Source organism: Macaca mulatta, chromosome 14, assembly GCF_049350105.2.
Source record: "Macaca mulatta isolate MMU2019108-1 chromosome 14, T2T-MMU8v2.0, whole genome shotgun sequence".
NCBI classification, from domain to species: Eukaryota; Metazoa; Chordata; class Mammalia; order Primates; family Cercopithecidae; genus Macaca; species Macaca mulatta.
The window spans coordinates 16409572-16423805 of NC_133419.1; the positions used below are offsets into that span (position 1 = coordinate 16409572).

The 14234-nt window shown below is 39.5% G+C and overlaps 2 protein-coding genes across 2 annotated transcripts in view; one reads left to right on the forward strand and one right to left on the reverse strand.

The window, feature by feature from the left end:
- The window catches only part of OR5AP2 (olfactory receptor family 5 subfamily AP member 2), a 244724-nt gene that overhangs the window by 101511 nt on the left and 128979 nt on the right, over nt 1-14234 (forward strand). The window lies entirely within an intron of this gene.
- The window catches only part of FADS2B (fatty acid desaturase 2B), a 38944-nt gene that overhangs the window by 13131 nt on the left and 11579 nt on the right, over nt 1-14234 (reverse strand). Inside the window, exons 2-5 of the mRNA XM_015114172.3 lie at nt 13482-13592; nt 10558-10755; nt 9120-9221; nt 2559-2684 (exon numbers count right to left, since the gene is read on the reverse strand). Of these exons, the coding sequence (XP_014969658.3) occupies nt 2559-2684; nt 9120-9221; nt 10558-10755; nt 13482-13592 (537 nt within the window). The remainder of the gene's footprint in view (nt 1-2558; nt 2685-9119; nt 9222-10557; nt 10756-13481; nt 13593-14234) is intronic.

A 14234-nucleotide genomic window follows, 5' to 3' on the forward strand; every position in this document is an offset into this window, starting at 1 on the left:
ATTCATCCAAAAGATACTAAATGGTAATACGATAAAATATATAGTCATGGCCCCTCCTATCTGTCTCATCTTTCTTCTTTTATGTTCTCATCATGGAAGTCACACTATCATTTATTATTTTAGCCCATGATGATAGTACATATAATATTTATTATACATTATATAATTACTATATCATAATATAATTATAATATTACATTCACTACTGAGAATTTGATTCATTTTCTAGGAGTCTCCTTAGTTAATCTGGCATATATTCAGGGCACAAAGGCAGCAAACGCTTTGAAAGGAGGATAGAAGTAATGGTTCTATCTCTAGTATCTAGCAGACACTCAATAAATGTTTATTAAAGGAATTAATGAATAAATGATAATTCACACTCACTCTGTATTTTTGCCTATGTTCATTCAGTTAAAACTCTGGGCAGTGTTTGACTCTTGCTTTCTCCTTTCCTTTGATATCTTTCCTCCTATGTATAGATTTCTTGTATTTGGATTGTGTAGTTGGTCCTTCCTTCTCTTATTGTCAAAAATTATAAGAAATATCATAGTGATAAGGTAGTAATAGCTATTTGCAGTTATTCCTAAACCTTTAAACATTTTAGTAGCAGGAAACATGGTAAAGGGACTAGTTGGAAGTGTGTGGGAGTGAACAAACCGTAATGGACAGATTGTGAGTATCACCTCAAAGTAGGATTCTGTCTTCCAGGATATAAGCACAGGACATAGAAGTATTAATAAATGCTTGCTGAAGAAACTTAACATTTGAATAAAGTGTTAGAAAGGCAGACAGTAAAGAAGGAAGAAAGGAAAAGCCCAGGGCTGATTAGAAATGCTTTTGATGTGAAAGTACTGAATTTTAGAGTTTAAATAAATAATTTTAAATAACGTCTTGTGCAGTAGCTTTGAAATTATATTACATAGAACTCTAAAGTTTTAGGGATATCCCAGGAGCAGCTTGAGAACTTGGAGAGTAACCTCTATTGTTTGTGAAGAGGTAGCCTGTGTACTGAAAATAGCTCTACAGAAGGCATGTCTGAACTCAAGCTGCTTCACGAACTTCCCTGAGACAAACTCCCTTGCTCTGTAGGAGGAAGGGGAGATATGAGGGGACAATTGGAGAAATGAATACTTTACAATTCTAATGATGATCATAGAAATCCACAAACATCAGGGAAGTCCAATGTGTTTGCGGAATCATTGTCAAAAGCAACTGATTTGTGATCACATCACCAAGAATTTTTTCAAAGCAAGAGACCTTGTTTGCTCTTTCAGCTAGGGAAAAGTGTGAGTCTCCCAAATATGAAAAAAACTACTTTCAAAAAGTTGCACAATTTTTGGTTAATGGACCAGACAGGCAACAACTGAGGAGGCTACACCGTTTTATTTTTATAAAACTCCTAGTTTTTCTAGGAGATAGCAACCTCTTCCCAAGTATCTGACTCTCAGGTACTTCACTTGAAGGGAGGCACTTTTCTTTGGTTATCCTTATACCTCCTGTGCTTAAGAAAGACTCCCTCCTCACTTTGAGAGGCTGAGGCGGGCGGATCACAAGGTCAGGAGATCAAGACCATCCTGGCTAACACGGTGAAATCTCACCTCTACTAAAAAAGAATATAAAAAATTAGCTGGGAGTGGTGGCGGGCACCTGTAGTCCCAGTTACTCGGGAGGCTGAGGTAGGAGAATGGCATGAACTCAGGAGGTGGAGCTTGCAGTGAGCCGAGATTGTGCCACTGTACTCCAGCCTGGGTGACAGAGCGAAACTCTGTCTCAAAAAAAAAAAAAAAAAAAAAAAAAGAAAGACTCCCTCCTAAAAATCTTGGTAATTGATGTTGTCCTTTACATGATGGTTTCAAGTTGAAGTTTTAACAAGTAATCATTAACTGAGAAATTCTGAAGATGACTTCCCCCCACTTTTTCTGTTGTTTAAGAAGCTCAAATTAGAGGTGAGACCTCTAGCTCTCTTCCATGGCATTTGGGCTGTAGTTCATGTATAAATGCACCAAAATGGACATGAAGGAAATATAACAGTGTAAAGTCTTCTAACTGGGCTAGAATTAGTTGAGATAACTAGGTACGTGAATGTACGTGACCTAGTGCTTATTGAATATATTGACCTATATTCTCTCAGTGAATGTTTCTCCACGCCCTGTTTAAACCTCAGACGGTCATTGCAACCTCAGTCATCTGGTTCCATGATCTAACACTGGCTTGTATTGCCTCAGAGAAAATGACAGGCACTGGGCAGGGACCCATCTGTCACTGAGATTGCTCAAACAGAGTAATGTGGATTCCCATATTTCCTGCTGTGGGAGGTTGGACTGGATGATCTTTAAGGTCATAGACTTAAAGGTTACGACTCTAAATGCCCTCGTATTCTTACAGCCCCAGATTCAGTTATTTCAAATCTATATTTTGAGCCTAAAAGAAGGAGAAATGTTCTCAGATTGTGTGTGAAGCCAGAATTTCTGGCTTGATTTTTCCAAGGCAAGGCTGTAAGCCTTTCCAGGAACCACTTCCAGGAACATTTCCCCAGTGCTCAAGATTTCTAAGTGTACCTTGACAGGCTGTGAATCTCCGAGCAGAAAAAGTGGGCCCATGTCAATATCCGGGTCTTTGGGGTAGATGTTCGGCTTTACGTGATGTTGAAAGTGCCGGTAATTCCACCAGTTTGCTGACAGGCCCTGAGGAGAAGAGAGGGCTCGTTACTTGAAATAATTCTTTCCTGAAATACCCTTCACTCTCAGAGTTTTCTGCATGCATCCCCAAAGTCAAAATAAGACATCTGAGTTTCTCTAGCTTGCCTCCACTGCTGAGCCACAGCATGACTCATCGGACAGAGGCACTCATAGCTTACAAAGAAATAAATCTCTGATCCAGAAACTCAATTTTAGGCTAAAAGTCTTGGTAATGAAAATCATAAAAGCTGGTTGAAAAGAAATGTTTTCCCATCCTTCTCTTATTTGATCTTCATTAAAAAAAAAAAAAAAGCTGAAGGTAGGTGGGGCAGAGAGAATTGTTTCTATTTTACATATAAAGAAGACTTAGCTCCGAGACTTTAATTAGTTCTGGGGAAAAAGAAGCGGCCCCAGGTATCTTACTTCAATGAGTGTTTCAAAGAATCAAGGATCTGAAGTGATCTCCTTGGGGGGCTTGGCTCAGATCCTTGCATGTCTCGGTTTCAATGCTCTCATACAAAAATAAATGAGAATAAAAAGACTTTAGCTGATGCCAAGCTTGAGTCACCTCTGATTAGGTTGTTTGTGATTTTTTTTTTTTTTTTTTTTTTTTTTACCATAGAAAGTCTGAAATTTTAATAGAGCAAATAATTTGGAGGCACATCAACCTGGTTACATATACTGGATGTATAAATACTGCTGCATGTTTTGGGCAAGTCACCCAACCTCTTTGAGGCTCAGTTCTATCTCCGGTAAATAACATAAGCACATTTACTTCTGTGGGTGGTCTGGGGAGTTATGAGATGACGTATGTAAAATGTTGGCATGCTGGGATATTCAGTTTTTCCTCCTTTATGTTAATCATTTACAGAAGAATGAGCAGCAGTAGTAGTTTTTTATTGCATATTTGACATAGCTTAGCAAGCAGTCTATGCATGTTCTAGTCCGCTCTGTCCAATGCAATAGCCATTAGCACATGTGGCTATTGAGCAACTGAGCACTTGAAAAGCGACCGAATAAAGACAAGCCGTAAGCATAAAACACCTACTGGATTTTGAAGATTCAGTATGAAAAAAGGAATGTAAAATAGTTCATCAATAATTTTTACATTGATTACATGTTGAAATAATACTATTTTGAATATATGTGGAGTAATAAAGTTACCTTTTAAATATGACTATTAGAAAATTTGAAATGCAAGTGTCATTTTAATGTGGTGCATTGTATTTCTGTAGGAGCATGCTGGTCTGGACACCAAACATCTGTAGTAGAAGGGGATGGCTCTTTATTTGAATATCTGTGAGCATTAGCATTGTGTTTCCATAGTCTTCTTTGCAGTTGTTTCTTAGCAACCCCCATCTCATTCCCAATTAACATTCCCTAACCTTCTTGCAACCCTCCAGCCTGAGTCTATATCCTGAATCATATGCCTGAGTGGGGACTTTCCAAATATATATATATGTGTGTGTGTGTGTATGTGTGTGTGTATATACGTGTGTGTGTGTATATATATGTGTGTGTGTGTGTACATATATATATATATATGGATCTCTCTCTCTCCTCCCCACCCAGAAGGGGGGGGACAGAAATTGTTAAGTATAGTTTGTGACACGTTGAGCTTGAGTATCATGAAATATCATATATACATGATATATATGTGATATATATATATTTTATATATATATATGGATAGTTCATGATGCTTAAGCCTCAACATGTCACAAACTATACTTAACAATTTCTGTCCCCCCTTCTAGGGCCCCATCAGTGCTCTGTGTTTTTTCCATCAAATTGCATACGATGGGTACAAAGTTACAGCTAGACAGGAAAAATGAGTTTGGCATTCTATTACACATTAGGGCAAGGGTCCTCAACCCCCGGGCCACGGACCGGTACCAGTCTGTGGCCTGTTAGAAACTGGGCTGCATAGCAGAAGGTGAGTGGCAGGCAAGCAAGGGAAGCTTCATCTGTATTTACAGCTGCTCCCCGTCGTTCTCATTACAGCCTGAGCTCTGCCTCCTGTGAGATCAGCTGCAGCATTAGATTCTCACAGGAGCACGAAGCCTGTTGTAAACTGCACATGTGAGGGATCTAGGTTACATGCTCCTTATGAGAATCTAATGCCTGATGATCTGTCACTGTCTCCCATCACCCCAGATGGGACCCAGTAGTTGCAGGAAAACAAGCTCAGGGCTCCCGCTGATTCTACATTATGGTAAATTGTATAATTATTTCATTATTACAATCTAATAATAATAGAAAGAAAGTGCACAATAAATGTAATGTGTTTGAATCATCCTGAAACCACCCCCCACCCACTGGTCCATGGGAAAATTGTCTTCCATGAAACTGGTCCCTGGTGCCAGAAAGATTGAGGACCACTGCAGTAGGGTGACTGTAGCTAACAATCAGGTATTATCAGGTATTATATATTTCAAGATAGCTAGAAGAGAGGATATTGAATGTTACAACAAAGAAATGATAAATGTTTAAAGTGATGAATATGCTAACAACCTTGACTTGATCATTATACAACGTACATATGCATTGAAACATCACACTGTACCTCATAAATACATACAATTACTATGTGTCGATTATAAATAAAAATAAAATAAAATGATAAAAGAGTTTTTAAATTGCATATGAGCCACTTACTCTTATAATAGTGTATTTATTCACACATTCATTATTTATTTTGAATTATGTCCTAGGTGTCAGATAGTTACTGAGCTAGGCATTTGGAACATAAAGATAAACATGATAAAATGAGGTTTCCACACTTAGGAAACATATAATCCAATGGAAGTAGTAGATAACTGAACAAGGACAATGTGATGAGATATTCTCCTTTTCAACTAAGTCTCCTGAGAACCCACGTTTGGTCTCTTCCGCCAGCTGACTATATTTAATCCCTACTTGGCTATCTATTTAGGTATGTGACCTTGGGCAATTTCCTCATCTATAAAATGGATGAGGCGTCTAAGAGGATTGCAGAAAAAAACATGCTTGACACTTTCCTTACCAAAATAAATTTTTTTTTTTTTTTTTTTTTTTTTTTTTTTTTGAGACGGAGTCTTGCTCTGTAGCCCGGGCTGGAGTGCAGTGGCCGGATCTCAGCTCACTGCAAGCTCCGCCTCCCGGGTTTACGCCATTTTCCTGCCTCAGCCTCCCGAGTAACTGGGACTACAGGCGGCCGCCACCTCGCCTGGCTAGTTTTTTGTATTTTTTAGTAGAGACGGGGTTTCACTGTGTTCGCCAGGATGGTCTCGATCTCCTGACCTCGTGATCCGCCCGTCTCAGCCTCCCAAAGTGCTGGGATTACAGGCCACCGTGCCTGGCCCCAAAATAAAATGTTTTAGGATGTCATCATGGAATCAGTATAGGCTAGATTTTCTAGGAAGATCTTAATTTCAAATGTTCTGTCCCACTATCCCTGTAATGAGACTTGATTCTTAGTTTATTTATATGTGCATACTGATGAATATGAAAAATATGCTACAAGGAGTCCATTTTGATTTTAGTATTTCACAGTAGTCCAAAATGTATGCAAACATTTCACGGTTTATTTTGGGAAGTGCTCTTTTATTGTGCAAACACTGGAAAGACCAGAGCATATATATTTTTTCTCAGTTGGTGAATGAAAATTCTAAAGAATCTCCATATTGGTGCCTTTTGCAGGAGGTGGTGGGGGGAGGCAATTGACATGAGGTTAAGTTTTAAACTTTAAAATTGTATGCATGTCTAAGGCGGGGATGTTGCTGTTTACATTATAATTTTCTTTGTTACATCCTCCCTGCCCACCTTTCCTCTCCACAGGTAGTTTTCTCTCCTGCACATAGTTGAAGCCAATGTTCATTTTGCTCATGAGTCACTGTTTTTGCCTGCAAAAAAGGCAGAGTACACTTGATTTGCTTTTAGAGCCATTTCCAATTTTCTTACTCAGTTCACAAGTCATCGAGGTTATATTCATTTCGACTAGTGCAAAATTGTGTCTGGAGACACAGCTTAGGTAGAAATAGCTGTGTACAAATCTGGATCAATGGGAAACCAGTGATTTATTTTTTAAAGTGCCAGCGTGGGTGGGGCTGATCTGAAATATTTCACATACTGGCACTGAATCCACTGCCAGCTACCTCCAGGGCAGATGAGTCTTACCTTTCCTCTGACTCCTCAGAACAGAGGAGGAAAAATGGGCTGGCCTATTACCTGAAACTCACAATAGCGTAAGAAACCGCCTCTGCTTTTATTCTGTGGTAAGTATCTCTGAGTGAATTCAGAAACAGCCTCATCTATCTTACGATGGTGAAGAGAGGGTGGAATAGAATGCCCCTAGGAATTTTCTGGTCAAATGTGACCTGTCATATGAAATAACAACCTATTATTCATTCTATTTTGGGGGACACGTCTCAAAATCCAACTCTGTGTTATCCGATTGACTTAAGGCTCAAACTGATCAGTGGGAGAGAGGGTAGGTAAAAGTAGGTGATTCCAGGTACCTTGCAACTCAGTGATGATGTGATTTATCTCCATCTTCTTAATACTTCAATGATTAAACATTTTTCTTATTGATGCTGAGTCTTCATTTTGATTATAGAAAGACTGTTCCTAGGTTAGTAACAACTAACCATTATTAAGCATTTCCTGTATGCCAGACACTTGGTTGAGCATGCCACATGAGCATTGAGTATAATCCTAACAACATCCTAATCAGGTTGAAGCCATCATCTATCCTCATTTTTCAGCTGAAGAAACTGAGGTTCAAAATCATTAAGTAATTTGTTCAAAGTGACCCAGCTCATGAGTGCATGAATTCCCACAGAAGGCGGGTTCGTTTTTGCAGGTTCGAATCACCTGGGGAACTTTCAAAAAACACTGATGTGTAGACTCTACCGGAGATGAATTTAGAATATCTAGAGATGGTGCTTAGGCATCAGGGCTTTAAAAAATAAGTTCTTGAGGTGGCTCCAAATGATAGCCAGCATTGAGCAGCTCTGCTCCAGTGCCTGCAATATTTAGTGCTGTGCGATGAATTCTCCAGTGACCAGTTTATGGCCATTGGCTTAAATACTTAACCCCTCTGAACATGAATTTCAACTGAAAACTAGGAGTACTATGTCCTCACGTCATTAGAATTACTTGAGAAAATAGCCTAACGGGACTAGTTCTGAACCCGGCACTTGTCAGGCTCACACAATGTGAGTCCCCATCTGTGTTTCCTTATCATTTGCTGTGAGTAGTTACTGCTCACTCCTCTCTGTGGGCCTGACTCCAGCATTGTCTTCACTCTTTCATTAGTTGGCTACTTCCAAGCCACTATGGGCTGGGGAAGCAGATAACCAGAATGAGATATATGTATAAAATCACTGTGTTAGGGAAGAACTAATAGGCTCTGAGTTAGTGCCTGTGGGTTTTTCCTAAGGGGTTCTGGTTTGAACACAAGGATTTGGTTTAGTGGAAGGCTCAGAGGCATTTGCTTCCCTTCTAGGCCAGAGTACATAGTCACCAAAATCTAGAAAGTTCTAGAAAAGCAGAGATCTAGTTTAACTCCTAGTACTACTGATGGGAACACTGAGGGCCAGAGATAGAATGTGATTTACTAAAGATCACACAATGAGTACAGTCAGAGCCAGGGCTGGAAGCCATGCTTGGAAGTCCTGCACTGTTAACTGGTTCATTCATTCATTCATTCATTCACTCACTCATTCTTTCTTTCTTTTTTTCATTCCTTCATTCAACAAATGCTTATTGAGGCGCTCCATGCGCCAGGCACTTTCCTAGGTGCTGCATTGCAGTGGTGCATAGGACAGTGTACCTGCTTCCTGGAGCCCAAGTAAGCGGGGATAAGACCAGCTGTCATATCACTACCTGCTTTTTCCAGCAGTCTGGATTTTGCAATCCTCCACTCTTGAACTTTTCCTGACTAGTCTTTCTGTTCACTAGTATCTGTTTTGCATCTTTTCCTTTATTTCTTCATAGCTGCCCCCTCCTTGCCCCCACCCCTAGGACTAATCAGGCTTGCTGGTCTCCCCTAGCTTCCCAACAATAAACCTTCAAATCCCTTCTAAGAATATTTCCACTTATGATTCCACAATGCACATCGTCATTTTTCGAGGCACACACTTTCTTCTATGAGGTGATTCCTTAGGGCAGGGGGATGCCAGGGATTCAGCCAAAGAGTCTACCAGGGCAATACAAAATATAAGAGTTTCTTAAATAGAACTAAATGAATCCTCACAAAAAATTTAAAATTCTCATTTCAACACATATTTTATGATGTTGTATTATATATGAGTATATATTATCTACCTTGTCAGTACACTTACATTTATTTGTGGGGTATCACAAACATTTTTTACTGATATCCATGCACAAACATGGGAACTACTCCTTAGGGACTCATGTTCAGGAATCCCCCTCATGCTCCCTGATGTCCCATACCTTGAGATGGCACATCACAAATTTATGCATCACGTGATTCCACTTGGACTTCTTAAATATGGAAAGGTGCCCCACGTCATGCTGCAAAAATGAGCTCTGGGCCTAGGAGAGATGAAGTTACTGTTACAGAAATTGGGACCCTAACAAGAAATCAATCAATGAGTCCCATATTAGATTCACAACCTTATTTGAGAACAGTGGGTGGTCTTGTTTGACCTCCAGCCAAAATTAGTTTCTATCTCCCATACATATCCTGCCTGATCTTTCCAACTTTTATGCCTTTGTTGTCTCAGCCTGCTATGCTCTCCTTGTCACTTTCAAAGGTTTCCAGGATGGAGTGCAAAGACCATGGTCTTTGGTGTCAGACAGATTTGAATTCTAAACTGTTCTTCACCATTAACGAGCTTCACGACTCTGGGCAAGTTACTCGGTAGCTCTCACCTTCAGTTCTTCATCTGATAAAAGGGGCCACTAATACCTGACTCACGGGGTTGTTGTACTACTTACGTATATGTAAAGTGTCCAGCTTATGCTATGCACTAAACAAATATTTGTTTCCTTTCTTGTTTCCAAAAGTCACTTTTCAAGAAATAAAACAAGATGATTTAAGAAAAAGAATTAACATCCAGAATTCTGGAACCTGGAAACACATTGCAGTTAATTCTCTACAAAACCCTTTCCAATGATTCTAATGAGAATTAAATGATGCTCTTTTCTGCTCCAACAGTACATGCTTGTTCCTTTCCTTGGGATTAATAACATTGAATTGTGCCAGGCAGTGTGTTTAGCTGTTTGTGAAGGACTATTTCCTCCACTAGATGAGTTCTCTCAGGAGCAGGGAGCATGTTGACTTTTCCTTTGTATTGACAACATGGTATCATGCTCATAGAAGGCTATGTTCAGAGATTCATACTTTATTCAACAAAGATTTATCAAATGCCCTGCTAAGTGTCAGTTGCTATTTGTCATTTATGAAGGAACTCACACGTTCTTATTCTCTATAGGATATAACCTCTGCCCTTGAAGAATTCGTGGTCTGATGCATTGATAAATGTTGATTGGTTAAAGAATGAAAGATAAATATGTGTGTTGCATGGCAAAGGACAGAACTTAAATCACTGAGTTGGTGGGGATAAAACAGGGCAAAAAGCAGCAATTGTCATTAATTAAACATTTACCATAGGCCAGACACTGTGCTTTATATTTTACACATTTGCCTGATCAGTCCTTCTTAGAATAATTCCACATTCATTATTATCCTCACTTTAGAGAGGAGAGACCCAAAGCCCAGTGAAGCTTGGTCACTTGCTGGTAAGTGCCTGACATTGATGAGTACCTTGCCAAGAAGTGTCAGGCAGCAGCTGGCACCAATCTAAAGAGAGAAGAAATTCTGAGTCTTTTTATGACGACGCTGCCTGGGCTTAGTATACCTGCTTACCTGAGAAATTGTGAGAAGAAAGGAAATGAATATAGTAACAGGCCAGCCACTGCCAAAATGATACAGTATTAGCCACGCCAGCATTTCCAACATTAAGATCTGGGCAAAGTGAAGAAAGAAGAACCCCAGGTTGGCGTGGAACATGTTCATAGACTCTATGATCCTCCGCAATTCTTGGAAATCTTTCACCAACTGTGACTATGAAACAAATATTTAAAGAGTAAATTAGCTCCTTCAGGGGAAAGGGAATACAGATGAACATAATTAATAATTTATTTTATTAATTTTGTATACATCTCTTTTATTAATAGAATTTTATTAATACATTTAATTGTCCAGAATTAAAACCCCAAAACAATGAACCAGCAAATAAAACCTTCAAAAAAATTTATGAAAAATTTTTGTTGTTTTCTGCAGAAGTGAAAGATGAATAATGACTTGTAAACTGTCCTAAACCTGTTATGGAATTCAAAATTAGATTTTTTCAGGGGAGGGGGAAGGAGAGGAGAGTGCGGTAAAGAGATACGTACGCCTAACAGTCGCCTTTTAAACCATCAGGATTATTTCAGGTGTTGAGTGAGCTCTGGTTCTGTTTGGGGGAACTTGGTCATCTATATGGATCTGTGTTACCGTAGTTACTGGTATAGTTTAGAAAGTACTTTCCAGGCCATCAGTTGCTTAATGTGTAGAAAGGGTTATTTCATGGAAGATGGAGATCGTAGAACAATGTAGTTCACTTAGATTAGCTCTCAGGATGAATTTTCTGAGAGCTGCTTAGTGGATCCCCCAAAACAAGGCAGGGCTTATTAGTGTGTGTGTACTCAGTTGGAGAGGCCTCGTTTAAGGGCCCTGTGTGTATGTGCATGTGTGAGTGTGCATGCACAACATCACCATTGGTTTACAAACTTGCACAACATATTGGGAGGCACACAAGGTTGGAAAGAAATATCTCTTGGCTTATTGACTATCATGGACTCGAAACTAGGACAGCTGGGAAAGTGACCAGGTTATGAGAAAGGTAACAGGGTTGTACAGATGTAAGAAAGGAGAAACGTTAGAAACAAAATAGAAAGAGCTATGAAAAGAATTCTAGAAGCCAAAAGTTTCAAAATTCACAGACACAACTTTTAAAGGACCCATTGCCTGGCAAAAGTTCTGGACAGGCTCATCTCCCGAGCCCCATCGATCTTACAATTCTTGTGGCCACAGATTATTTTAATAATTAATATTAACTTGTTATCTCTAGGGTGCCTCCAGCCTGGTCATCTTTTGCAAAACATTTATTGCAGAGTTGAGGGAGATCTGTAAAACCCAGAAGAGTGACTGACTTGAAGTTATCACAAGTCAGTGACAGGTGGTGAACTTAAACCTACACCTGACACCGAATTTTATGCTCAAATACTAATTTTCTATATACAGCAACTCAAATATCCCCACAAATGTATTAAAGAAAACTTATGGTAGACCTTTATCTCTGGAGACCAACACTCTTTTAGATAATGATTATCTGATAGGTCTCAGTCCTTAGTGGGATTTTATTTTTCTTAACAGAAAAAATTTAGGAAAAACAATAAAGATTTGCATCACCTTCAATTTTTAACCTAGAGCTACCTGACCCAAATGATGGGGACATATCTGAAAGTTTTAAAATTACTAGTACCATCATCAGTTCATGATTATGATAATAAGTAAAATTTACTGAGCATTTACTGTGTTCCAGGCGCTCTTCTAAGCACTTTCAATGATGACTTTAATTCTTTCAATTGTTTTCCCAATAACTCTCATAAGGTTGGTGCCATTGTTTTTGGTATCTTATAGGGGGAGAAACTGAGCCAAAAGAGGTTTGGGAACTTGCCTAGACTCACACAATTTGAGAATGGCAGGGTTGGGGCGTGAGTGCAGGCTGTCCATCCTACCAACCCACTCTTCAGAACAGAGCTGTGCTGTGGGATGAACATGGGCCTAAAGAGTGAGCTTAAGTATTAGTCTCAGATTTGCCCGTAACCAGTTCTGTGTCCTCAGATTAGTCCTGCTCCCTTTGTGAGTCTGTTTCTTCATTTTTCAAAGAGGGAAAAAATCCTTGCTCCCGCTGCTTCACAGTGGTTTATGGATCCACACATTGTACAAATTATTTCAAAGGGCTTAAGAGTCAGGCAAATGTAAGCTATTACAAAAAATAAATTTCAAAAAATGAAATTAATCAATATTAAGTAAAATTCCTCTCAGCGTTATGTAAAACCATCCCAATGAGTTTTTAGTCCTATGGAGACTCTGTCCTTTAGAAGACAGTATTCGTGTAGTCAAAATATTAAAGGAAGAATGGCATTTATCCTTGGGAATACCTAAGGGACTGGAGCCAGAGAGAAGTGATTTGGAGTCTCAGCTCTTTGATACACCAGCTGTCAGACTTTTAGAAAGTTATTTATTTTCCCTGAATGATAATCTCCCCAAATTTACAAAGGCTGTGGTTAGGATACAGCGACATCTTTCAATCAGTAGCTGTTTTTGGAGTTTCTACTACATGTTGATCCTGTGAAAGGAGGTCTTCAGGACACAGGGATAAGAAAAGTGGACATAGTTTCAGCTCTCATGCAACTTAGTTGGGCTGGGAACATAGACATAGACATAAAGCATAATTACAAGCAGTCAATGAAAAGGAAATTATATCCATAAGTTCCCTGGCATGAAGTAGGTGCTTAGAGACATGAAATTATTGTTTGATGAAGGGCCAACAATTTCCTTCTTTTGCTTCACAAAGGTTTAAGAGTTCTGATGATCTAAAGAAAAAGGCATTGTTTGGAAATACGTGGACTCCACCCATTGACTCTACTGTGGTCCCAGGCTTCACAGAAAACTGTTAACTGGCTTTAAAATATGCCTTGTCTCCATCCTTCTACACCCCTGGATCCTGACATCTCACTCACATTTTTGTGTCTTTCCTGGCTATGCTCTCCTGGGGCAAGTTCTCCAATGAGCAGTGGCTTCAGGTACAACTGCACAATGTCAGGCTCTGGATGCATGGCCCTGAAGACATCCTGTAAATCAGAGATACCTGTTAGAGGCTTCGAAGAGACATGCTTATCCACAGATTAGTTCCTTTACTTATCTTGTCCTGTGCTCAATCTGGGAATCAGCACAGATCTCATTGCAGAGGATTTGCTTGTAACTCCAAGTTGATGTTTCAAGTTGATTGATCAAAATTATCCCTGAAAACCACCTCTGCGAAAGCTTCCTGCTGGAGACCCACCTACTATGTGTACTGCTTCTCTAGGTATGACCCACACAGTCAGGGGATCCTGGAGCATTAATGAGATCATGATTTTATTTATCACCAGAAGAAATAATGGAGTTTATGGGTTGGGATAAATCTTTACAAAAGTCCAGCATCAGTGTAAATGTGAAATTTGCTCATACAATCTGAGACAGTGCAGCAACTAAGATTGGCTATGCAAATTATATCTTCCATTGAGGGCTCTCTCTGGGTTCTTGGCCAAAGCCCAGGGGAATAAGGCCCCTTGAATTAGTTAATTCTAGAGAAGGACAGGTTACAGTTGATGATGGCTTAAGGCAAAGGCATGAGAGATTATAAGAACGTAGCCCTAGAGCCCTGGGTAGTCTAAAATAGTACATCTTTGGCTAAGCTTGTCACTGAAGGAGTCTCCTCACTCTCTATTAAA